The 26,494-nt window shown below is 39.4% G+C and overlaps 1 protein-coding gene across 3 annotated transcripts; it reads left to right on the forward strand.

The window, feature by feature from the left end:
• The first annotated feature begins 170 nt into the window (after positions 1 to 170).
• Positions 171 to 24,594, forward strand: Rumy1 (regulator of UNG2 and MKLN1 interacting yippee protein 1). 3 transcript variants are annotated; one of them, XR_016536890.1, is made up of 7 exons: positions 172 to 509; positions 872 to 1,100; positions 3,446 to 3,523; positions 5,296 to 5,420; positions 9,127 to 9,762; positions 11,637 to 11,735; positions 24,247 to 24,594. XR_016536890.1 is itself a non-coding variant. In XM_090341321.1 (5 exons), the coding sequence occupies exons 2-5, from the start codon at positions 949 to 951 to the stop codon at positions 10,109 to 10,111; spliced, it is 366 nt and encodes a 121-aa protein (XP_090197447.1). In that variant the 5' UTR covers positions 171 to 509; positions 872 to 948; the 3' UTR covers positions 10,112 to 10,240. The 3 variants fall into 3 exon arrangements, 2 of the variants coding, with proteins under 2 accessions (XP_090197447.1, XP_090197446.1); XM_090341321.1 differs by lacking the exons at positions 9,127 to 9,762; positions 11,637 to 11,735; positions 24,247 to 24,594 and adding an exon at positions 10,101 to 10,240 and having other exon boundaries at positions 171 to 509; XM_090341320.1 differs by lacking the exons at positions 11,637 to 11,735; positions 24,247 to 24,594 and having other exon boundaries at positions 9,127 to 10,240.
• The last annotated feature ends 1,900 nt before the right edge of the window (positions 24,595 to 26,494 follow it).

Here is a 26,494-nt window from a genome sequence, read left to right on the forward strand (position 1 = left end):
GGGTAGGGCGTGTCCTTTTACTATCACCAGGATGGCAGGAGGTTCTTGCTGGGATCTCCAGAGGCCGGCCAATCAGCTTGAAGCCGGGGCCAAATTTGACCAACCAGAAAGTCCATGTGATCTCGGCACCGTTACTGGGGCGGGGCCTACGGTGCCCACGCCACTCAACGCTGGCCAGGGGAAGTCCCCCCCTAGACCTACCAATGCGGAGCGTGGGCGAACTCTAGTTTCTCCCAATCGCAGCTCGGCGCTGGCAATTCAAATGGACAGCGGGTTGGAAAAGCCCAGAAAGCGGAAGAAGGCTTAAAAAAAAAAAAAAGAAAAAAGAAAATTCCAGCGTGTTCTGTGACTGACCCCTAACAGGCGACCTCTGCCCTACCACACCCACACCACACCGGCTGCGGCCCGACCGAGACCTGAAGGCACCGCGGGCGGCGCGAGAGCTGAGGGAGGCCGCGAGGGAAACCACGCGAGCCCGCTGCGTGCCAGGGCCGGCCTGGGACCCCGGGGTTAGCGGGGGAGCTGGGCCGGGCGAGGGGACGGGTTTGAGGGGTCGGGGGAAGAGAACCGGAGATGGCCCCGATGGGCAGAGGCCGGGCTTGGAGAGCCGGGGGAGAGGAGGCGTGGGCCTGGGGGAGGGCCTGGAACGCTCTGCGGGAGGGCCTGGCGGCTGGAAATCCCTTTAAATCTCACAGTGGAGGATCCGCCCAGGAGGAAAGGCTCCCTCTCACCCTCCCTCCCCCCTGGGTCCCGCTCAATAAATTCTACTTTGACTCTTCCACTGAGAAAACAAAGCATTCTGTTTGTCCTGCCCAATTTGGGGGTTTAGAATAAGATCACAAGGCCTGAAACTTGATTTTTTTTTTTTTAGGCTAGGGGAATAAGAAAGAAGGGTATTTGTTCCTCTTCAAAGCCCAACACCTCCTCCTCCTCCTCCGTTGGGACGCCATGTCTACGAGCAGTTGTAGTTTCAAGAACAGATGCGTGTCTATCCTGTGTTGCAAATTCTGTAAGCAGGTGCTCAGCTCTAGGGGGATGAAGGCTGTTTTGCTGGCTGATACTGACATAGACCTTTTCTCCACAGACATTCCTCCTACCAAGTAAGTCAAGCCGTGGTAGCTGTTAGCTAAGTGGGGAGTGTTGGTATGCTCTGGATTTCTGGAAGTCAACTGGAGGTTATCATTTGGTGTTCCAGACACTCCCAACAGCCTGATGATCCCCTAGGACTCTGCCTGAAGTGGGCAGACTGTCTGGACAAAGTCTGTGGTTTAGCCAGAGTGGTCAGTACTGATGTCATGTTTGTAGTCCAAGTACAGTCACGTGGCCACAGCAGCCCTTAACTTACAGCCCTGGCACAGAGCCTTGTCCAGCCTTGCCTGTCTCACTGAATGGAGGCTCCAGGTGCATTCAGGCAAGATTTTCTGCCCAGTTGGAGATAAGGAGTCATATGAGTCTCCTATTTGTCCATAAGGTTTTACACTAAAATACATCATACTTTTCTACCATGATTTGCAAGGGATAAATTACCACTGTCAAAAGAATTCAACATTGTTTTCTCACATCTCCCACTCCCTTCCTCCTTCCCTCTTTTTTCCCCTCCTTCCTATCTATTCTTCCCTTTTCCTTCAATGTCAGTTTGATATTGATGGCACAAAAAAAAATGGAAACTTAAGCGAATCCTTATCCCCCATAGAGCCTATTTTTGATGTTACACATCAGTTTACGTTACTACGTGCTTTTAAAATCTGTTTTCACTACCTCCCCACTTTGGATGCTAAAGTCCTTAAAAGTTGCTTCCTATTTAGTAAAACAGTCATATTATTTGATTTACATAAACCTTTATTTGGCTATAAAAAATATTTTTCCTTCCATAATCAATGTGTCCTACATAATTTTCAAAATAGTCATTTCATTGCTAAAATGGAACTATCCAAAATATGAGTGGATAATGATTCTCCAAGTCTTTGGCCACACTTGGAAGGAAGCAAACCAATAGACATAATTTATTTAAAACAAAAATAATAGTAGTAATAATACAAACTGTGAAAGTTTTAAAATATACTCAAATAAATCTGTAGGATGGAGATCCCCATTACAATATTTCATTCCTTGGCTTAAGCCACAGCTAACTGCAAAGGCAACCACATTATTTTTACAGAGATAAATGGGTTAATATTTTAAGTTGATGTGTGAAACAAAAAAAGATAAAAGGGACACTAGATGATAAATCACAGGACCTTCTGTTGCAAATGTATGATTTACTGTCTACAGCTTTTTTTCTTTTTAGTAGCACATACTCACAATTTTTTTTAAATTAACCCATTCATCTCAACAATAGCGGAGGTAAGTAACAAGCAGTCTTATGGAAGGCTCAGAAAAGTGAATATATTATAGGTTATGCTAGAGTCTAGAACAGGGTTAGGTCATTTTTATTATTTCTATTTTGTTGGAATTATAATCATGGGTTAATGTGCTAAGCTATGTGTAAACTCAATGAATATGTAAAATATTTTAAGTGGAAGTTTTGCCAGGTGTTTATAGTTAGATCACAAATACTAATTGTCTCATAAAATATTCTGTATTTCTATACTTTCAGCTATATGAATTTACAAAATGTGTGCCAAATCACGAGTAAATTTCATAAGAATGTAGAATAATGAAAACCCGTGCATACGCTGGGGATATAAAATGGTACAACATGGTAGCATGGCAGTTTCTTTGAAAATTAAACACAGAATTGTCATATGATCTTGTATGTATGATATTTATAAATGATATATAAATATATATATATGATCTTGGCATATAACTAAAAGTTCAAAGCAGCATCTTACAAAGATATTTCCATGTAGCAGCTTTGTTGATAATAGCCAAGTGATAGAAACAATCTAAATATCTGTTGACTCATCTGATAAATGGTAACAAAATATAGTTTTATATATACATATACATATATATATAGCATATAAAAAGGAACAACATCATGTCGCATATTTCAGTGGTAGTGAACCTTAAGGCTATCATGCTAAGTGAAATACATAAATGGTAACAAAATATAGTTTTATATATATACACATACATATATATATAGCACATAAAAAGGAACAACATCATGATGTATATTTCAGTGGTAGTGAAACTTAAGGCTATCATGCTAAGTGAAATACACGTCACAAAAAGACAAATATTGTGTATTCTACTTAAATACTCATATTCAAAGAAACAGAAAGTAGAATGGAGCTGGGGGTAGGGAAAATGGGGATTTGTTATGTAATACCAATAGAGTTTCAGTTTTGCAATATGAGAAAGATCTGGAAATTTCTTGCACAACAATGTAACTATATTTAACACTTTTGAATTATGCACTTAAAAATTAAGATGGTAAATCATGTCACCATTTGGCCACAATTAAAACATTTTATCTGTAAACTTTTTTGTTCTGTAGTGCAGTGGACTTCATTGGAAGATGCTATTTCACGGAAATCTGCAAATGTAAACTGAAGAACATAGCCTGTTTAAAATGGTAATTTGTGGCAATATTCTGGATAGCCTGGGTTTGGAAGATGGATGTTGTCTCCAAAGTAAGGAGAAAGGTTCAGTGGGCTGTAACGAGCACAGATATAACCCATGCAATGAGCCATTGAAAAACCATTTGTTACTTACAGCTATTTATAAAAGGGCCTTGGGATACTTCACATTTGTATATGATTTTGTAATTTTTCTAAGTGTACTCAAAGGTAGCAGTTTTTTTTCATAATAAAACAATGAATGTAATCTAGAAGAAAACACTAGGATTTAGTTAGAAAAATCAGATTTGAGCTCTGATCCTATCCTTATTCTTAGTGTGATCTTAAATAAATTCTACAAACCTCTGAATTATTTTTCTCTCCTCTCTTTCCTCTTCACTCTTCTCTTTTCCACATATCCTCACAATAAATGATAGCTCTATGAGAACAAGGACTTGATTTTGTATATTACTGGATTTCTACCACCTAGACAATGTCTGGCTCAATAAATATAAATTAAGAGAGCAGATGAATGGACAATTGATTGAATAGGGGTAGTAAAATCATAGATTTATTTTTGGAGTACATATAGTCTTACAAATAATTGTTCATTATAGTCTAAGAACAACTTTCATTTTTATTTATTTGCCGTAAAGCAGGTTATGATTTGAAGACATATTTTAGGTAGATAGTACCTAGTATAGTATTCTTCGTAGGAATTTACAGTGACTGACTCCCACATCTCACTGGGTGAGACCAAGCTATAGTAAGTACTTTTACAACTCAAAATACAAAAAGTTCATGATGTCATTTACAAAATATTTGAAAATATTCCATGTGTTTACTCCATTTAGCATATGACAAGCTAGAAAAAAAAACTTGTTTTTATTCAAGACTGAGGTACTTTAAGATCAGCTGGATAATACTGAAGACAGTAAAAACTTTTTCAACTTTCTCTAGAGACTGGTGATTTTCTTTATTTCTGAACTCCTTCAAAAACACTGAAACTAAAATTAGAGTGGCCAGCTTGTGTTTAGTTTACAGGGCCTCATGCTGTCTTCCTACTCCTCCATCTGTTGGAACATTTTTATATTCTGGCATTGAACTAGAACATATAAGAACCCACCTTGCCACAATACTGGGGTTAGAAAAAATTGTCTACCTCTAGATAAGATTTTTTTTTTTTGGAGGGGGGTTATTCATGGGGCTTGAACTCTGAGCTTGGGCACTGTCCCTGAACTCTTTAGCTCAAGGCTACCGCCCTACCCCTGGAGCCACAGTGGACCTTCCAAGTTTTCTAGTGGTTAATTGGAGACAAGAGTCTCACAGACTTTAGTGCCAAGGCTTTGAACCTCAGTCCTCAGATCTCAGTCTCCTGAGTAGCTAGGATTACAAGCATGAGTCATTTCCCCCCACTTAAGTTAGGTTTTATTTAAAGTATTATTCTCAGTACATCATATTGAATTGGGGCATTGACAGAACGAATCACAAACTTCTATTTGTCCTTTACAGAGCTGATCACAACCAGAAGCTAGCTTTCAAGGACAGAATACAAAAACAATAGCAAAGATCTGTTAGTATTATTTCACTTAGCTTGCAGGTGAAGTTCTCAGTTGCTAATAGAACTGTAACCCTTATCAGAGCAAATCCAATCTGAAGCTCCCAGTGAGGGAGATTGTTCGCAAGAGATGGTGTCTAACTTAAAGGCTCTTACTTCAGTTAGAACATAAAAATGCTTCTGTGGACCAAGTAGAACATGGTATCTAATAACATTTACTTTCTTTTGTAGTGGGAACATTGTAGGTTACCATGTGATTGCTCCATGTAGTCCCTGCCTTCTTTCCTGCAACAATGGACACTTCTGGATGTTTCACAGCCAGGCAGTTTATGGTATTAACAGATTAGACCCAACCGGTAAGAAACCATTGACAGACTATCACATTTCTCTGTCAATACCTGAGAAGAATTCCAAACAGATTGTTTCTGAATTTTTTTATTTATTTTTATTTATTTATTTATGCCAGTCCTGGGCTTGAGCTCAGGGCCTGAGCACTGACTTTGGACTTTCTCAAGGCTATACAGCTCTACCACTTGAGCCTCAGCACCACTTCCAGCTTTTTTCTATGTATGTGGTACTGAGGAATTGAACCAAGGGTCTTCGTACATGCTAGGCAAGCACTCTACCACTAGGCCAAACTCCTTCTGAATTTCTATGAGATCTTCACAGCTAGATTGGATCAGTCAGAGTGAAATGTCAATCCTTTTATTTTCTATTCATGTATGAAAACTCCTAGGCAGAACTCAAAACTCAGTGTTCATAATTATATATAAAGACTTCAAATGTATTGTTTCTTCTTCCCTTTTCTTCTTTCCTCCTCCCTTTTATGCTTACTTCTTTTCTCCCTCCCTTCCTCTGGCCTTCCCTCTTTCCTCTCCTTTTTTCCCTTTCCTTTCCCTTTTCTTCTCATTTCATTTGACATAGTCTAACTACATAATCCAAGCTGACCTCCCTACCCTCCAGCCTCAGCTTCCCACATGGTGCCACCATGCTTGACTTTTTACTCCTTTTAAATTACTGTTTTAACTGTGCTAAATTATCTTGATATATATTACAATTCCAGAGACATTTTGAGGATTTCATATATGATAGGTGTGTGTGTGTGTGTGTGTGTCTGTGTGTAAAAGGAGAGACTGGGGGAATGGGAGGGTGAGAAGAGAAACCTTTGCCTTTGGTAGTTCCTCACTAAAGATAAAGATAAATATTTTGTGGTACTGTGGCTTCCACCTGTAATCCTACCTACTCTGGAGGCTGGGATCTGAGGATTATGGTTCAAATCCAGCCCAAGCACTAAAGCCCATGAGACTCCATGAGACTCTTCTCTCCAATTAACCTCTAGAAAAATGGAAGTGGCACTATAGCTCCAGAGGTAAGGCAGTAGCCTTGAGCTGAAGAGTTTAGGACAGAGCACAGGCCCAGAATTCAAGCCCCACAGACTGGGAAAAATAAATAAATATGTAAATAAATATTTGAAAATGGGCAGAAGTGGTTCATGCCTGTAGATTTATGTCAGTGTCCCTAGCTACTCTGGAGGCTGAGACCTGAGGATCAAGGTTCAAAGCCAGCTAGGGCACAAAAGAACCGGAAAATCTTATCTCTAATTAACCTCTAGAAAATGGAAGTGGGGCTTGGCCCAAGGGTAGGGTAATAGCCTTGAGCTGAAGAGCTCAGAGACAGCACCCAGGCTGAGTTCAAGCTCTATGACCCACAAAAAAAAAAAAATACATTAAAAATAAATATTTTGATATCTATACCAATAAGTTATTGTTGAAATTAGTTGCAATGTGTTGTACTAATTATAGTATCAATTATTGTGGATATTTGTTATATTGGCTGGAGCCATTTAGTTTTATTATGGGACACATGTTCCTAATGTCTATTATCTCTTTATCCATCATACCAAGTTGATGTTGAGGATAACAATCTTATTTATCACTGATACACTCAGGTTTTTCAGTGTATGTTTCTGCATTGAAACTTAAGGAGATAATCTTTTTATAAAAGAAAGATACAATTTGCATTGACAGACCAAAAGATCGTGAATTGCAAATTAGGTTGTCATGGTTTTTAAACCTTCCAATTATATTTGAGTTTTTACAGACTTTTTTTCTTAAATCACCTGAGATTCAAGTGGGCTCCCAATCCGTTATTTAAAGATCTTGAGACTAGATATAAAGAAGACCATTTTCAACCAAAGACTCCTCTGAATTCCCCTAAGTGATATATAGGTTCTTAATTTAGGCCTTTGGTTTTATCTTTGTGTTGCTTATGGGATACATTAAAGCAGATTTCTGCTTTGAAACTGTTTTTCCTGCTTCACGGGATTCAAAACACAGAGTGATTTTTCAGTTTTGATTTAAATTTTAATAGTGGTCAATTTTTTCAAAGATAAAAGCCCAGATTTCTTTATTTGCTTGAATCTAATCCATGAGAAACAGATGTATCACAGGATTTCCTTCCTCCCTTCTTAAAACAGAAAGGAAGGTGGCGCTTCTATCAGATTCAGTCTCCTAGTTTATTTTTGCTCCTTTGAAGCAGTTGTGCTGAACGGCTGCATGGCTCCTAAGCATGAACTCCAAGAATATCAAAATTCTCCTTTGTAGCTCTAATATTATAATTTAGTTTAAGATTTTTGTATAAAAGAGAATTTGGGAGATTTTGGTGGTACTGGAGCTTGAACTCAGGACTTTGAGCATGTTCCAACTTGCTTGATCTGCTGGCACTTAACCACTTGACCAGACTTCCAGCCCTGATCTTTTTACTGATTATTTTGGAGACAGGTCTCAGACTTTCCTGCCCAGGCTGTCTTTGAACCTGGTCCTCTGGAACTCAGATTCTTGGGTAGCTAGGATTACAGGTGTGAGCCACTGGTGTCACTAGAAGAGGGATTGTAATGACTTTAGAACTGTCCTTAAATAACCTGAGTCAGGAACATTAAATGAATACATATACAAGTTGTTAAAAAATGCTAGAATGTTTAGACTGAAACATCCAGACTGACAAGAATCCCAAGGGTTCTGTGTTCTAAGATTGCCTTCATATACAGATCGGATTTCTCAGACTTTTCCCTGAAGACTTGGGAAATTTCTCAAGTCAAATTCTCTGCGATTTGGGCAAATGGTACCAAGTCAAAGTATCTCCACCTAGATTTTTGGCCTCGTAATTCCTTCAATCCTGTCACATCCTTAGTGCACTATTACCAGAAGCAAATAACAATCTATTCATGATATTAAGATGCAGGAGGATTTTTTTTTTTTTTTTTTTTTTTTTTTTTTTTTTTTTGTCAATCATGGGGCTTGAATTCTGGGCCTGGGCACTGTCCCTGAGCTCTTCAGCTCAAAGCTATTGCCCTACCTCTGGAGCCACAGTACCATTTCCAGTTTTCTAGAAGTTAATTGGAGATAAGATTCTCAGGACTTTGGACTTTAGTGCCTGGCTTTGAATCATGATTCTCAGATTTCAACCTCGTGAGTAGCTAGGATTATAGGTATGAGCCACCACACCTGGCTTCTTGAGACCTTTTTGAGTTCCAAGATTCTAACAGTCCAGTTCTTGCTTGAAATAATTTGAAGTCTGTATGTCTTAGGTGAATAATACTAATTTTATTTATTATCTATCCTTTGATAATTCTCTTCATTATTAACACTATGATTTTTATAAGAATTTTAGCATCTGAATCTTGTGTATAGCTGGGCATGGTGTCTCACGCCTGTAATCCTAGCTACTTAGGAGGCTGAGATCTGAGGATAGAGGTTCAACTGAAAGCCAGCTCAGGCACTAAAGATCCTAAAGATGTGAATCTCTTATCTCCAATTAACTACTAGAAAAGGAAGGGGCACTATGGCTCCAGGGGTAGGGTGGTAGCCTTGATCTGAAGCACTCAGAGACAACACCAATGCCTAAGGTTAGGGCTGTAGCCTTGAGCTGAAGAACTCAGGGACAGTGCCCAGGCCCAGAGTTCAAGCCCCATGAAGGACCAAAAAAAATAAAAATTAATCTTGTATATAATGTTCTGAATTATAACCGTAATCACTAAATAATGTTAGGACCTTTTCTTTTCAGGTATAAACTTCCTACTTTGGGGTAACTTGCCAGAAACAGAAGAGAATACAGATGAAGATATACTAGATATTTCAGGAGAAGAATGTATTAGATGAATGGAATTATTATGATATATAATATCTTATAATAATGCTTTCCTATTTAAAAATGTTAAGGGATTAACGAAATTACTAGCGAGGATTTTCCAATTATATTTTTTTTCTTCTCATTCCCTTCCTTCCTTCTTTCCTTCCTTTCTTCCTCCCTTCTTTCCTTCCTTCCTTCCTTTTGAAAGCAAAACTAAACCCTTATTGATTTATTTATGTGCTGTCTTAAATTAATTCCTTCAGTTTCATGTGCATCAGTGAAGTTTTTCTTCTCTTCCACTGCTTCCTTTCCTCCAGCCTTCATATTCTTAACTTCAGATAGAAGATTCTTCACATATCACACAGCTACCTCCCAATTGGGATACCAGCTACCACTGACTTTTACATTCCTCAATAAAGAACATTAATACCCACTTGAATATCAACCACACATATATCAGTCTCAACTGAGTATTAACAGAGGCTTTAACAGAAGAACAGGCTGTTAGGTTGTCATGGATACTGACTATCATATGTTACACTGGTGGTAACTGCTTTAACATGGAACAAGGTTTGTGAATCAGCTTACAGAATAAGTTAAAACTTTAAAACAGATGAGGAATAATTTTGATTCCTTGATATGTTAGACAAATTAGTTTGTCAGACATTTAACAGCATATACTGTTTATCAGGGTTATATATTTACATTTTTCTAAAGCCATGATGGATTGTATGATGAAAGCTAACTATACTAAACCTTCATCTTTGTCATCCATTCCCCAGGAATTTCTCTGTAAATAGCAAATTACATGGGTAGTCTCAGTCCAAATGCTAAAATTGAAGGGGGAAAAAAAAAACCTAAACAATTTAAGCCATTGTACCTAGCAATATTTTTTTTCATTATTTTAGGTTGCATTTAAAGACACAGCAGTAAAAATTGGGATAGTGTTGGATTCTGGTTTTATGTCAATGTACTTCCTTGTATCTCAGGTATAGGTATTGTGTCCACATGGATACCAAAACAGATTTGAGTTGTGGTTTTATAAATAAAGTTGGTTCTAAAAATGACCATATTTCCTTTAATGTTTTTGTTATGCCCACTTACCTTACTTTAATAATATAAAGAGATATCTAAAGTATAAAATAACTAAGACTGGAGGGCCAGGACTTTTGCCTAGTGGTAGAGTGCTTGCCTAGAATGCATGAAGACCCAGGTTCAATTCCTTGGTGCCACATACATAGAAAAAGCCAGAAAGTGGTGCTGTGATTTAAGTGGCAGAGTTCTAGCCTGGAGAAAGCCCAAGGCCAGTGCTCGGACCCTGAGTTCAAGTGCCAGGACTGGCAACAAACAAACAAACAAATAAATAAATAACAAAGTCTGGAGGTACTGACCATATCCCAAGTTACAAACTAGCTCACGCTACCCAAACAAACTCAGGAAGTAGCCACCGTTATATTCCTTTTTACTGATAAAACAGGTGAAACAAAGAGGTTAAGTAACTTGTCTGACATCACACAACCAGTCAGAGAAGCAGACCAAACTCAGACAGCCTGACTCCAGAACTCCCACTCGTAATCATTCCGTACCCCTTGACTCCTCAGACATAAATGAGTCGTGATCTGACTTCGCTGGGTAGCCGACTACCTTATGTAAGCTCAGTACAGATACAGATGAGGAATTTGAAAATTGAACAAAACTTCATTTATTTGCTCTTGGGACAAAAGAGACTTTTGGGCATTGGAAGAATCATTTGCTATAAACTAAGATAAAAGGTGCTGCAGCAAATGCTGTTACTGACATCCATAACATGCTTCTCGGAGTCTTTCATACTGACCCAAAGTGCCAACAGAATGTCATCCAAAGAATGAAGGGAGTATGCTCAGTGCAATTTAGTCTCGGATTTTTTTTTGTTGTTATTCTTTAGCCTCTCAAATTATTGTTCTGGAATAAAATGGACCTATAGATAAGACAAATAAGGTGATAGTACATTATATACCTTCAGTTAATGTGTTCATTCAGAGAAGAGTTTAAAATAAAGTTAAAATACAAGGTTAACATTCATTTAGAGTTCATCTGGTTTCTGTTCAGCTCAGGCCTTCAAAGACTATGGCTGACCGAGGGGCTCTTTGAAGAGCAAGACTGATAGAAGCACGCCCCAAATGTGATTCTAGTCCAGCTGGACAATATTGCAAATTACTCAGCTGTTTTTAGCTGACTGGGTTCCAGGAAAGTCCATTTTAAGTAGCAGATGGATTGACAAATTTTTATCTAGAGAAATTTATTCTTGATACTGATTTTTAATAAAAGCCAATTCCATAGACTTTGATAATAACAAATACAGAATGACACATACATGTAGGTTTAGTAAGTGCTTTTTAGTCTAAAAGCCTAAAAAAATTCATATACACAATATTGGATACAATAAACATATTATTCTCCTACAGTGTGGCAGGAATGATAGAATGAACTGTTCGTTTGACTTCAGGAGGACCCAGTGAATTGGGGAAAGGATCTAATTCATCACATCAAGGGAATTAACAAAGGTATGTTTAAAGTGCTGCTACTCCAGAGATGAAAGAACAATCCTGAATAGCAGGCAAGAGTGGGAGTTGAGAAATTTACAGAGAAGTAATGATACTTGAGACAGGCTTTGAAGCACAGGACTTTGCCAGCTGGGATAACAGTTTAGGACAGAGGACAGTGTAAATAAATGGATGGGGCTTTAAAGGACCTAGATTACCTAGAACATTTTAAGTAGTCCCTCATACCTCCCAAGACAATCATTTAAGAAATCATTGGAATACTAATGTAATAAGGAAGGTTACGATTGTGATTTAAAGAATGTTCTATGCCATTGTAAGTTCAGAGAACAACGTAGAGTTATTGAAGTTCTTTGTTTTGTTAGGGTTTTGTGCCTGAACAGGGGCTTGAACTCAGACCCTCATGTTCTCACTTGGCTTTTTCACACAAGAGTGGCACTCTACCACTTGAGTCACACTTTCATGTCTACTAGATAGCTGGAGATAAAAGTCTCATTGACTTTTCTGCATGATCTGACTTTGAACTATAATCCTCAGATTTCAGCCTCCTAAATAGCAAAATAATAATAATAAGAAGAAGATCATTACAGGAATGAGCCACCCGTTTAGGAAAATAGTTTCCAGTGAGAGTTATTGGAGGTTTTTGCCATGGCTGTCTTTATACCTGATTTTCCCCAGTCCCTGCCTCCAGAGCAACTAAGAGGACACATGTGCCCCATCCCTGCTACTTTTGTCTTTTTTTTTTTTTTTTTTTTTTTTTTGCCAGTCCTGGGCTTGGGCTCAGGGCCTGAGCACTGTCCTTGGACTTTCTCAAGGCTAGAACTCTACCACTTGAGCCTCAGCACCACTTCCGGTTTTTTTCTATGTATGTGGTACCGAGGAATCGAACCTGGGTATTCGTGCATGCTCGGCAAGCACTCTACCACTTGGCCAAACTCCCAGCCCCTATTGGAGGTCTTTGAGCAGGAAAATACAGCGATCAGATTTAGGACAAAAGCTCTGACAAGAGTATAATCAAATTTAGCATTTCTCATGCCCTTACTTTGAGGCATTTAACAACTTGATTGTAGAGATTATATTTATCCTTTGTCCTAGGGAGCTGTGCCATTTTTGCCTCTCTTGGAACCTGTGGTCCACAGTAGGGCACTGCCTTTCCCTCCCTCTTCCTTTCTCCTTTCCATCTTGTCATTTCTGAAGGTCAACGAAGGGCCAGTGAGTCATTTGTTCATCAGTCATGGCTTTTTTTTTTTTTTTCTGTTACTTTATCTTTTTCCTCAAGCCAGTTTCCCAACCTCAAACTCTGGCTCTGTTTGCTGGCATCTTGGGTGGGGCTAATCTTAAAGCTATATTTTGAACTTCTGATTCTGAACATCAGGTCCTTAAATATTAGCAATTGAGGAAGATTATCCAACAAAGAAGTGCTCTTCTGACCTCTGAGTCACATTTGACTGATTAGGAATAATATATATTTGCTTTCCTTTGTTACGGAACTAGTGACCATAATACACAATGACAGAGAAAACAACTAATTAATCAGAACATAAATCAGGAATGGAGAGGGGAAAGGGGAGGATGTAGAGCAAATAGTCTTGCCTCCATGGTAAGTTACTCTATGAAGGCTTTATTTTAACACTCATGCTTATAAAAGGAAATAGTTTCCTTTTCTGCTTTTTTTTTACTTTAAAAACAGCCTAAACCATAGTTTCTTTCTTGCCTGGTATTGAGTGTGTGCCAAATCTACCCTAAACTGCACAGATGGAAAACATTAGTCTATGTCTGTGGTACCTCTGGGGTTGAATATTTTTAGTACTTAAATCTTCAGCTAAAGATTCTTTCTTCCAACATTCTCAAAGAATCATTTTATTGTCTGTCATCCAATGGACAAAGTCACTGAGATAAAATTGAACAATATCACATTTTAAAAGTTGATTGTGAATTTTCCCATATCCACAGAATACCTTGGAAGCTATTATTCTCTCTTTATAAATCAAGAAAGAACATCTTAGTTCCAACCCAGGGAGAAAAAGTCAACTAGAATCTGAGTCTTATTATTTTAGTTTAAGAATCTTTCCTACTTCTCTAAGTGTTTCTCAACAAAGATCTATTTTTCCACTAATAGCTAAGAAACTTAGGACAAAATTTGCAACACTAGTGCCTTTTTCGTTTTAATTGACATCAATTAGTTGTAAAAAGTTTTTGTTCTTGTTTTGTTGATCATGGGGCTTGAACTCTAGGCCTGGGCACCATCCCTGAGTTCTTTAGCTCCAGGCTAGCACTAGCATTCTACCACTTTGAGTGACTGCTACTTCTGGTTTTCTGCTGTTAATTGGAGATAAGAGTCTCATGGACTTTTGTGAACAGGCTGGCTTTGAACCACGATCCTCAGATCTCAGGTGCCTGGCAAGGTTTGTTGTTGTTGTTGTTATTGTTGTTGTTGTTGTTTTGATGTGTGTGTGTGTGTGTGTGTGTGTGTGTGTGTGTGTGTGTGTGTGTGTGTCTGGGTCATGGGGCTTGAACTTGGCCTGGGCGCTGTCCTTTAGCTCTTCAGCTCAAGGCTAGCGCCCTACCCTTGATCCAAGCCCCACTTCCCGTTTTCTAGAGGTTAATTGGAGATGAGTTTCAGGTCCTTTTGTGCCCTGGCTGGCTTTGAACCTTGATCCTCAGATCTTGGCCTCCTGAGTAGATAGGATTACTGGCGTGAGCCACTGTGCCCAGCTTTCATTTTGTTTTTTAAAATAAGTCTGTTTTTGTATACTATGTTTCTTGAACACAATCACTCTTTTTCCTCTCCTTGCCCCATCCCAAACCAACCTCAAGTTACCTCATTGCATTTTCATACATGTATATGAAATATTTTGTCTCTATTTACTATCCCTCCTCTCCTCCTTATTTTCCCCCTTCCTGGTTATCTGGGATCAAACAAGAAATGTCCTCTCAATTATTCTTTTTTTGTTAAAGTACATGATAATTCTTCAAATTTGTTTCAACATATACATATGAGTCAAACTGAACTTACATATCTATACATGTATACAGATATGATCCTGCATATGCTTAAATATATATTTATATTTTATGTCTGACATCCTCATATGAAGGAAGGCATGTATCCTTTGTCTTTCTGAGCCTGACTTACTTAAATAAGAATGGTTTCCAATAGGCTCAATGGTTTCCCTCATTTGTAATAATTACTACATATCTAGGACTCTCCTAGAAGAGGATTACAATAGTTCAAAACATATGTACATAAGGTCATATATGATGAAACTAAATGAAATGAACTCTAGGATATGGAAACATGAGGTTTATCTTGTGTGATTGTTGTTCTTAATGTACTATCTTATATCTCTTCTCTTTCTTTTGCCCTTATGATTAATCTCATGTTGCTACTGTATCTGACTTTGTTATCTGGCATATTGTATATATCTTTATTTGCTTATTTGAAATAGGAAAGGGAAGGGGGAAACAAGATGATTGGGAGGGGGTAGGAGGAAGGAAATGGAGACAAAATCATGAAAAGGCTTATCAATGTGTGAGGTTATGCACCTACTACCTGACGAATGTAACTGTAACCCCTCTATACATTATCCTGACAATAAAAAAAAGTTCAGAACAAAAGAATGGTTTCCAGCTTTATCCATATCCCAGAAAATAACATAAATTAATTCTTCTTTGTGGCTAAATAGCATTTCCATGTATGCATATATGTATAAGGTAAACAAATATTTACAAGTATAGTATATATGTATATGTCTCAAATAGTGTATTAAATGATGTACTTTTGTAAATTTTTCTAGTTTCAGTTTCTTATATTTTTGTACATAAAATCTATTATATGAATTTGGGGGATGTGCTTTACCTTAAAAGAGCACTAGTAAATTTTCACAACAGGACTATTAATTACAAGGAAAGCAAAAGCAGGTATCAAAGCCATACTGAAATTTTACATTTTGAGGCTTGTGGAAGAGTGGGTTGATAAATAGCTGACCATTAAGTAGATTGCCAATTATGGGCACCTCTGAAGTTTGCCCACCAGAATGCATCTTTACACCTCCGTTCACACAAATCACTTCCTCTGGAAGGGGGCCCATGGCAAAAGTAGGCATATGGGAATGATTCACTCTGGGAAAGTTGTACCCAGAAGATCCAAACTGTTTGCTTTTTGTCTCTTTATCCTTGCCATAATTTTTCTCCCCAAAGGAGCCACCTGCTATTATGGCTGTGACACCTGAAAAGCTTTCTGTATATTGCTGGAGATTGTTCATGCGTGGGTGGATTTTCAGACTGTTCCATGGTATTTTTTTTAATGGTTCTTTAAGGGAAATATTCTCAGAGACTGGAACATTGCCTTGTCTTATCAAAATTGCTCTGTAGCCTGTTCACAAATACCCCAAAACATTGAGCTACAGATGGAATTCAGTAGAAGACATACTGAGCTAATTTCCTTTGTGTGACATTACGCAGAGAAATCAAGCTGTCAGCATCCTGAAGAATAAGCCTGCAAGGAGAGATGACAGCAAAAGCCATGGGAGGCAAGAATGATTAAAAACTGGGCCTTCAGGAGCTTCTGTCCACCCTCCAAATTCATTTCTTCTAGTGAGAATTTATTACAAACAGATTCAGCAAGTTTGATTTGGAATAGTTGAACGGCGATAGTAACTGGCAAATACTTGGCTGAAGTAAATCTTGAATCCTAAATTTTTCTAGATAGTCCAGAATATACTCATATAGGGAAATGACAGGAATACAGGGGTTTAGACATAGAATATCATACTAGGGCTAATTAGAGCCTATCATCTCGATGTCTTTATAAAACTTGTATTCAACCATTTATCCCATAGTCAATGAGCAGCTCTTATCTATGGACAACTCTTTTGTCAAACAGTGAAAACAGAAATATAAAGAAAAAATATTCTTCTGTACCTTTCAGTGATGCATACTGTAGTACTGAGGAATTGAACCCAGAGCTTCATGCATGCTAGGCAAGCACTCTACTACAAAGCCATATTCCCAGGCCCCAGACATATTTTTTTTTGCTAGCCATATACACATACACAATCTTAATTCCAGAGCTAAGGTGGCTAAAAGGCAGTATTGTCCATTCATTTTCCATTCTATTAACCTAGCATGACTCTGATATGGCTCTTAAGACAACCATAATTACTTCCTGATGCTTAGGTCATGGCTACAGTGATATAATTCCAGAGTGGGGAGGAGACAGAAAGCTTGTCAATGCCAGGTTCTAGATTATAGTGCAAGTAGCAATTCTTCTGGCAGGATGGCTCTAGAGTATTATTCTGGGAAGTGCTTCTGGAGGCAAAGCCTTATGCCTGACTGTTCAGCTCTCCAATCATTGTGCAAACCCTAAATTTATTGACCTTTCGGTTATCTATTGCTGTGTGATAACACCATCCTCCCCCACCAATACCAAAAAAAACAAATTTTGTTTGGGCGAGCATTTCTTTTTATCTCACCTGGCCTTTTATGCATAGTTGCATAATTACTCTTTTGTGGTAGATAAAAGGTCCCAGATGGCCTCATTTATATGTCTAAGATTCAAGCTGGAATGCCTTGGATGCAGAGCCTGCTCTCTCTGCATGGCCTGTCACCATTTCAGTAATCTAGCCTGAGTTTTTCAATATGATGGCTACCTTCACCTTGAGGATAGGAACTAGAGCTTGTTCTGGTAGTCACATAACATCACTTCTGCTAAGCATTTACTTTCCCTCTATTGGTCAAAGTTAATCAGAGGACTAGCCTAGATTCAAATGGAGGAGAAATAGATTCCATTTCTTTTTTTTTTGCCAATCCTGGGCTTGAGCTCAGGGCCTGAGCACTGTCCTTGGACTTTCTCAAGGCTAGAGCTCTACCACTTGAGGCTCAGCACCACTTCTGGCTTTTTTCTATGTATGTGGTACCGAGGAATCGAACCCAGGTCTTCATGCTTGCTAGGCAAGCACTTTAACCACTAGGCCAAACTCCCGGCCCCAAGATTCCATTTCTTTATGGGAGCTGTGGCAAAGTGTTGGAAATGTTTTGTGGGATAGAAAGGATTATTGCAGTGCTAATCTACCACAACCATTTAAAATCCTTTATCCTTATGGTACAAAGGAATCCTTCTGCTGGTTTTACTTTATGGAGTGAAATCAAGAGCATAATCAATATTTCTTCATTTTTTTCTATCAGTTGTGGGACTTGAACTCAGGGCCTGGGCACTGTCCCTGAATTCTTTTGCTCAAGGCTAGTGCTCCACCACTTTGAACCACAGTTCTACTAATATTTCTTTACTAGAAACATGTTTCTTTGTATCTGCAGGAGTGAACAATGACTCTCTTCCTTAATGTTTTGGGGATGGTTTACAAGAAGATGAGATAAAAGGCAGAAGCTTAGCTGTCTGATGTAGATGTTGCTTTCTGTTCGGTCCAAATTAATACAGATTAGGTCTGTGGAAAGGGGAAAATGCCCATCGCTGTATCTACAACAAACCTATAAGCTCTCAAACACAAAAATGCAAAGACATTTTCTTTTTTACCTAGTCTGAAACTGTGATGCAAGTATAGCTGCTGGTAAAATTATACATTCACCCCTTTTTGTAGTTCTGTGGCTGCAGGAATCATGTGCTGTGATGATCATACTGATCGACTGTTAATTATTCCTGAGAATTTTCAAGGCCTGGGCTTCAAAGTGTAAGCTGCACTTTCTGTCTGATATTAGATAGAACTCTATAATCCCAAGCGATGACTGAGTTGGAATCTCTAGCAATTACTTGTGTCATGTGCTTTAATCAAGAGCATGCTTACTATTATAACAAGTGTCCACACCCATTATGAAGCATTACTCAGACTCTATATCCCCGTGCCCGCACTGTGTTCACAGGAACCTGAGCTTCTGACCCACAGATAATTAAGTTCCTCTGTGAATCATCCTCAGTGGGGTGTGGGCATCTTCCCATTGGAGTCAGATCTTCACCTGTCCAGAATGATGATGGAGCCTATGAGCCTAACCAGAGGCCAAGTTACCTGCCTTGCTCTTTGGCTGGGTATCAATCATCTAGCTGGCATCTTGTCAGTCAGCAGTGAATTACTCTATTTAGCACATGCTTCTATTTATAAATATTTAGGTGGGCCACATCTTTACATATTGTTCTCCCAAAAAAATTCTTTCCAACCAAGCGTTCCCTGTAATCATCAATGATGTTGGCTGGTTTGGCCACTATCTCTGAAGTAGGTGGTTGACCATTAAAATAGAATTTATTAGACTGAAAGTTGAGTGAAAAGGTGACTAAGATCTACTTGTTATGTGACCTTGGGTATTTGTTTCAAATACCCAAGTTGATATGTTTTCTGACATTCCTTCCAACTCTAGTACTTGAAGGATTAACTTTATTTTCTTCAGTAAGCTTCCAAATCACTTGCCAAAAGTAATTATATTTGTTCACTGGGACCACTGTGACAACATACTACCAATTAAGGTGGCTTGAACAACAGAAACTTACTGCTTCATCTGGATGCTAGAAGTCTGAAATCAAGGAATGGGTAGGTTGCCTTTTCTAAGAGCTGTGAGGGAGAAATTTGGGGGGGTTCTCTTCATGGCTTTAGACAGCCATCTCACTTCCACACAGTGCCCTTTTTTTAATGTGTGCATTCTCCAAATGCCCCTCCCTTTTTTTGTTGGTCATGGGGCTTGAACTCTGGGCCTGGGCGTTGTCCCTAGGCTCTTCAAGACTACCATCCTGCCCCCTGAGCCACAGCCCCACTTCCGGTTTTCTAGTAATTAATTGGAGATAAGAGTCTCAGGGACTTTAGTGCCTGGGCTAGCTTTGAACTTAGATCCTCAGATCTTAGCCTCCTGAGTAGGTAGATTACAGGCGTGAGCCACTGTGCCCAGCTAAATGTCCCCTCTTTTATAAGGATGCTAGCTTAGCACTGGCTAAGGCAGGACCAGGTACGCTGAAGTAACCACACCCAGCATCAGAGAAATAAAGAAACAGGATAAAAGAGATGACTTCAAAATGAGACTTGCTAGTGGAGCAAATGCAATTCCATTTGAATAATGAACAAAAGAAACATACATTTGACACCAAAATATGTTTTTGGATTTCCCTGGAATTAAATGAGAAACAATATAAAATACAAATTAATTTTATAAGAATAAATTAGCTTACTATTTGTCAAAAAAAGGATGCTAGCTTATTAGATTAGGGCCTATTCTAGAGATGTTATTTTAGCTTTATGACCTCTATAAAGACCCTGCCTGCAAATAAGACCAAATGAGGCATTGGGGATTAGGAATTCAACATAGGAATATAAATGGAGTCAAAATCCTGAACATGAATTAAGTATTACCAATATATGGGGAATAGAGAGTAATGATTTGGTGAATTTTACGAATGGTAATTTGAAATCTTACCTACTCAGGAGGCTGAGATCTAAGGATCAAGGTTCAAAGCCAGCCCAGGCACTAAATAACCTGAGACTCTTACCAATTAATACTAGAAAATGGGAAATGGGAATGTGGCTCCAGGGGTAGGTTGGTAGCTTTAAGCTGAAGAGTTGAGGGACAATGCCCAGGCCCAGAGGTAGGGTGGTAGCCTTGAGCTGAAGAGCTCAAGGATAGCACCCAGGCGCAGAGTTCAAGTCCCATGACCACAAAAAAAAAAAGAATGGTAATTTGACATGGTTATGGTAGTGGTTGAAGTAAATACATATTATTGAATTTACATTGTTTACTCTAATGCTTAAACCTAATCTTTATTTCCACATGTGGATTTTGTGTAACATCCATCTCTGTATCCCATTGAACCTGTGATTCCTAGCTTTACTCTGCATTATTATAGTATTTTTATCTCCAATTATTGTTCAAAGGAGCAGCCAAAAGTGTTAGGCCACTATTTAATTGCATGACCCTGTTGAGCTTTGATTGAGTTTGGTCAACAGGGGATATAATTATGATGACATATGTTTTTCTGTGCTGATATGGGACTCCTAATTACATAATGCTGTTTCTACATTAAAAAGAAAGACAAGGGATATATTTGATTCTACTAACTCACAGCTACCCATTTAGGTTTAACAGCAGTAAATGAAAGAGCTCAATCAATGTGAGCCAAGACAGATTGGAGGTGGGACAGAATACTGTCAGTGAGGAAAATGACAGTTTAGAATCTCCAGCCAAAGTACATGCTTCTCATCACAGGACTCTCTAGCCTGCAATCCACTAGGTGGAGCAAAGTACTAGGAACTGCTAACCCAGATCATCCATAAACAAATGGAGACCCATACAGCAGCTCTGCTGTTTCTCCTACAAAACCCAGACAAAGGCAAGTGTGTAGGAAGGAGAGGGAACAGGACTGAGTTTTTGAAACTGCTTAACATCCAATGTTTGCTACTCATTAAAATGGACAGTAGCCCAAGGCCTAAAGAAATGCAGATTTGCTGAGCTGGCCATGATTATTAAGTACGCAGGAGGCACACCCATCTTGGACCATTTCCTTTGGCTTAGTTCTCAGTACATATTTCCTTTCTGCTCTCATTGGTAGCAGATGGAATTTGGGACAGACCTCTTGCCCAAGATCCTGTAGTTAACAGATCCTATGCTTAAATCATTTGCCTCCTTTTTCCTGCCTACTCAAGCCATTCCAAAGTTCTAGGGTCCACCTGGTTTCCATTTAAGTATGTTCTCCTTGATTTCAGGGCCTTGGATTCTAACACTTGTCTTTCTTTCTACGCTTGGGTGGTGGTTTACTGAGCAGGGGCCAGGAATGTGGCTGATTCTCATTAGAAGACTTTCAGGACCTAAGGAAAGCACTCCTGGTCTTCCTCTTCATTCATTGTCTCCTGGGCACTATCCTTTGATTATCTTTGTATCCAAGTTGCAGGCATTTAACTGTCAAATGTCTCTATCCAAATTTGCTGCCAGTGGAAGACCCTGTCTATTTATTACCAGCATCATTCTGTAACAGAAAAGTCCAAGGACTTGCAGAAGGAAATTCGGTAAAGAAGGTAAGTGCTAAGTCAAAAGTTATTCACTTTCTCATGGGCAGGATTCTAGGAAGGGATAATCTACTGCAATACTAATTTCTTTGTCTCTTTCCTATGTTTTCTTTTCCCCCTTGACTCTAGGCTGACAACTTAGATAGACCCTTAGTAATGTCTCACCCTAGAGTGTTTCTTTTGGGGAGTGACTTTACTGTCTTTAGATAAAACCTGAACCCACTGAAGAGTATGATTCATGGCTTCAAAGGCTGAAGGGACAGGAGAGGACAAGGCTTCCCAAGACTGAAAAGATGTTTGTTACCTAGGAGTGAGGGTGGCCCAGGAGACATCTCAAAGGCAACTGATGTAGAATGACAACTGCTGGGCTTCTGCTAAGCTTTGGTATTTTGTCAGATCATAGGATCTTAACAACCTTTAGAGGAAGCTCCCAATAATAACTGAAAGCTCATCTCCTAATCAAGCTGAAAACTTACTTCCAATCAGATAGGGAGCTGAACATGGTAGTACACTCTCGTAATCTTACCTGCTCAGGAGGTAGAGAGAGGCACATCATGATTTGACACCATCTCAGGTAAAAGCAACCTAAAAGGGGCTGGGAGTTTAGTCTAGTGGTAGAGTGCACAAAGCCCTGGGTTCGATTCCTCGGTACCACATACATAGGAAAAGCTGAAAGTGGTACTGTGGCTCAAATGGTAGAACTCTAGCCTTTAGAAAGCCCAAGGGCAATGCTCAGGCCCTGAGTTCAAGCCAGGACTGGCAAAAAAGAAATAAAAAGTAAAAGTGAAAAGGACTGAAACTGTGGCTCAAGTGGAAGAGTGCTTGGCTAGGGCCCTGGAGTTCACTTCCTAGTATTGCACACATACACATGAAATCATGAACTGGGGAAGTAAGCTACTACTGTTCTGGCTACCATATAGGGAAGAGTTCATTATGAAGATTGGATCCTTCACAGGGGCAAGGACAGTGGTGCCTAAGAATATAGTTTCTGGAACTAGGCTCCCTGGACTCAAATCTTGACTGTTGCTGAGAATCTTTGTGAAAGTTGTTTATCCTCTCTTGACCACAATTATCCCATCTCTGTAATATGGTCATGCAAACCTTACAGGGTTGTGATAAAATAACACATAAAAGGTGGTTTAAAAAGTTATTATCCAGGCTTGGGTTGTGGCATAGTGGTAGAGTGCTCACCTAGCACACACGAGGCTCTGGGTTTGATTCCTCAGTACCACTTACACAGAATAATCTGGAAGTGGTGCTGTGGCTCAAGTGGCAGAATGCTAGCAGTGAGAAAGCTCAAGGACAGTGCCTAGGCCCTGAGTTCAAGCCTCAGGACTGGCCAAAAAAAATTAATATCTAACATATGGCAAAATTCCATGAATTTAAGCTAGGATTCCCATAGCTTTTTGGCATCACCATTGTAACAATTGCCATTTTCACTTCTTAAATAGAACTGGACAGGTAAGTAGTATAAACATTAAGGTGGCCTCCAATCCTATGTGCAGCCAGGCAGGCCTGGTACTTTTGATCCTCCTGCCTCAGCTTGCTTCCTGCTAGGATTGCAGGCACACGATACTACAATGAAAGATAAGGATACATAGCTCCTAGTTTTCCTCTCCATATGCAACCAGCGCCACTCATCCTATATATCAAGCAAATGGAATCAATGCCTGTCCCTCTCTGTACCTTTTCTCCCCTTCACAAAATACTATGGAAATTCATTTGTCATTAGTATCCCATTATATGAACATATTCTAGCTTATTAATTAACCAGTCTTCTTCACGGACATAATCTTGATACCTAGATCTCGGTGCACATGTCTGGAATGTCTATTGATAAATTCTTTCTGAATCTAAGACTTGGTGTGCTTCAAAGTCGATGTCATCAAGTTACCCTTCATACAGCATGTTCCTCTCCCACCATTGTTGTATGAGAATACCAGCAGAGATTATCCATTTTAGATGTTTTGTCCTTTCGCTAAGTATCCTCCTAATTTTTATTTTTATTTGCATTATCCTAAGAATAAGATAGAATAAATGTTTTCTATTTTAATAAAGTGTGATTTCTATTTCTTTTTTGAGAAAGTCAACTAGAAAACGAACTGTTCAGAAGGGAACAAAATGATATATATTTGATGATGATCCCTTTAGTTTTCTCACCAGGAAAAAAAAAATCTGTACCATCACAAGCTGCCTGGCAGTTCCATTATTTGATTTCTTTGTGGCTGTCCCTGAATTCCACAGCATCAGGGAGCTAAAAGAAGATCTTTGCTTCTTTAGTAAATTCTGTAGTGGTGGATGCTCAGGGAGCAAGGGATGAAAGAGATAAGACGCTTCCTTGAACACATTTAGCAGATGATGTTGCTTGCTCAGAGAAGCTGAGAGGGGGATGGAGCAAGAGACTCGAATAATCGTTTGTATCCAAGAGCTCCTTGAGAGGCATCAGAAGCAAGAAAAGCAGAAAATTCAACTAGTGCAAAATGTCTGAATAATTGAATAAAGGTTATCTTGTTCTGTTACAGGCTTTACAGTTTCTCTGAGGAAGTAGGAACCAAGTGCAATGACAACGGGTCAGTCGTATGTCAGCCATTTCAAAGCAACCTCCAGGGAACTATGAGCTCTGATCACTGCTGTTATCTGGGAAGGAAGTGACTCCAGGAGAATGAACCGCACAGTCAGAGTGAACAATAAGCCAAAGAAGAGGAAGAAAACCGTCAGCGGGAACCGCTCTGTGTGACACACACCACTGTTGCTTTTCCAGGAAAGAGACATTGCTAATGAGGAAGCCGAATCAAAACTGAGGCACTTTAATTCATCTCCTACTTGAGAATGACCACTCGTGTAATTAATCTACGCTAAGGACACCTCCAGTGCTGGCTTGCTTGTATTTGTCATTTACCTTTGAAGGTGAATGGTTGCATCAGTCATAAGATGTACAGAAGCAAACATTTGGGGGTTCATTTACTTCAGCATGTTACAGACACAGGAACCTAAGCTGAGAATCAAATGGCATCTCCCATGCTACACTATAGAGCATGGATTCTATTGATGGAATGAGAAAGGCAAGCTTCCTATTGGATGGTAGTGTAGGGCATTTTACATGGGGTAAACCGGCTGTCTTAGTCCATTTTCTGCTGCTATAACAAGATGCCTGAGATGGAATAATTTATAAAGAAAAGAGGGCTTGTGGTTCTGGAGGAGGGAAGTTCAAGATGGGATAGATGCCTCTGACAAAGGCTTCCTTCTGTGTTAGAACCTGATGGATGGCATCCCCCAGCAACAGTGCCTGTGAGAGTTGGCAAGCAGGCATGTGTACAGAGGAGAAGAAAAGAGGGAGGATTAGGTTATAATACATGGCCTGCTCTCTCAAGAACTACGAAACCTGAGTCACACGAGAAAGACATTAATCCTTCTTAAGGGCCCCACCTCCCAACACTGTTCATTGGCAATCAAATTTCAGTATGAAATTTGAAGAAACACAGATGCAGGTGGCTCACATTTGAAATTCTAGCTACTCACTATGATCTGAGGATCACAGTTCAAAGCCTGCCTGAACAACACACATACATACACACTCACACACACAACTCTGTGAGCCAGGTACTGGTGGCTCACACCTATAATCTTAGCTACTCAGGAGGCTGGAATCTGAGGGTTGGGGTTCAAAGCCAGCGAGGGAAGGAAAATCTTTGAGATTCTTATCTCCAACAAACTACTCAAAAAGTCAAAAGTAACACTGTGTTTCAAGTGGTGGAGCATTAGCCTTGAGCAGAAGAGCTCAGGGACAGCACCCAGGCCTTGAGTTCAAGGCCCAAAGTAAATGTGCTTAAGCCCCAAAGTAAATGTGCTTAAGCCTTGCTCAGGTGGAACAGGCCTGTAATCTCAGCTATTTTCAGAAGGTTGAGGTCTGCACATCACAATTGGAAGCCAACCTGAGCAGCAAAGTCTGTGAGCTTTAAAAATAGAGATGGGGCTCAAGTTGTAGAGTGCTAGCCTTGAGGAAAGCAAAAACAAAACAACTCAGGAATACGGTCCAGGCCCTGAGTTGAAGTTCCAAGACCAACACATGTGTACACAGACCCATGCCTGTGCACAACACACACACACACACACACACACACACACACACACACACACAGAGTTAATGCATGTGATTAATTAAAAATGGAGATTTGTAAGAAGGCATGTATTGAGAGTGAGTGATATCATGGGAAAAATGAATTTAACATCGTCTAAGCACCCTGTACACTGCGCAAGCTGAGCATGCATGAGTTTTTCCTGAATGGCACTCTCCTTGAAACCAGTCTTTCTGTGGATGCCCAGGGTCTAGGGTCTACTTTATTGCCATTGACTTGACTTTTCATTTCCAAGAACTTCCCAATGTTGTTTCAAAAAATTAGTAATAATAAGGAAGGTTCTTGATGGAAAATGGAATCGTGGTGGAAAGTCAGTAGATTCAATGGAGTACAATGGCAAAACATGATCCAGCAATTGTTTGAGATAACAGATCATTTTGCTGGTAGGGACACAATGTCTAGGAAAGGGACATGAGTTCCACATTCACTGTGACTAACCTGTTCAGATTTTATGTGGGTGTGGAAAACTGAGGTCTCATAATTCTAATAAGAGGAGGAACTGGGGTTTGAAACCAAGTCTTCATGATTTAGTTTTTGTACTGTACTGAGGTCCTGTAGATGCCATACAGTCCATCCATTTGAAATATAAAATGAAATGAGTTTTAGTTTTAGAGTTGTGCCAGCACCACCATAG

The sequence above is a fragment of the Megascapheus bottae genome, chromosome 10 (assembly GCF_031878675.1).
Source record: "Megascapheus bottae isolate mThoBot1 chromosome 10, mThoBot2.hap1, whole genome shotgun sequence".
Lineage (NCBI taxonomy): Eukaryota > Metazoa > Chordata > Mammalia > Rodentia > Geomyidae > Megascapheus > Megascapheus bottae.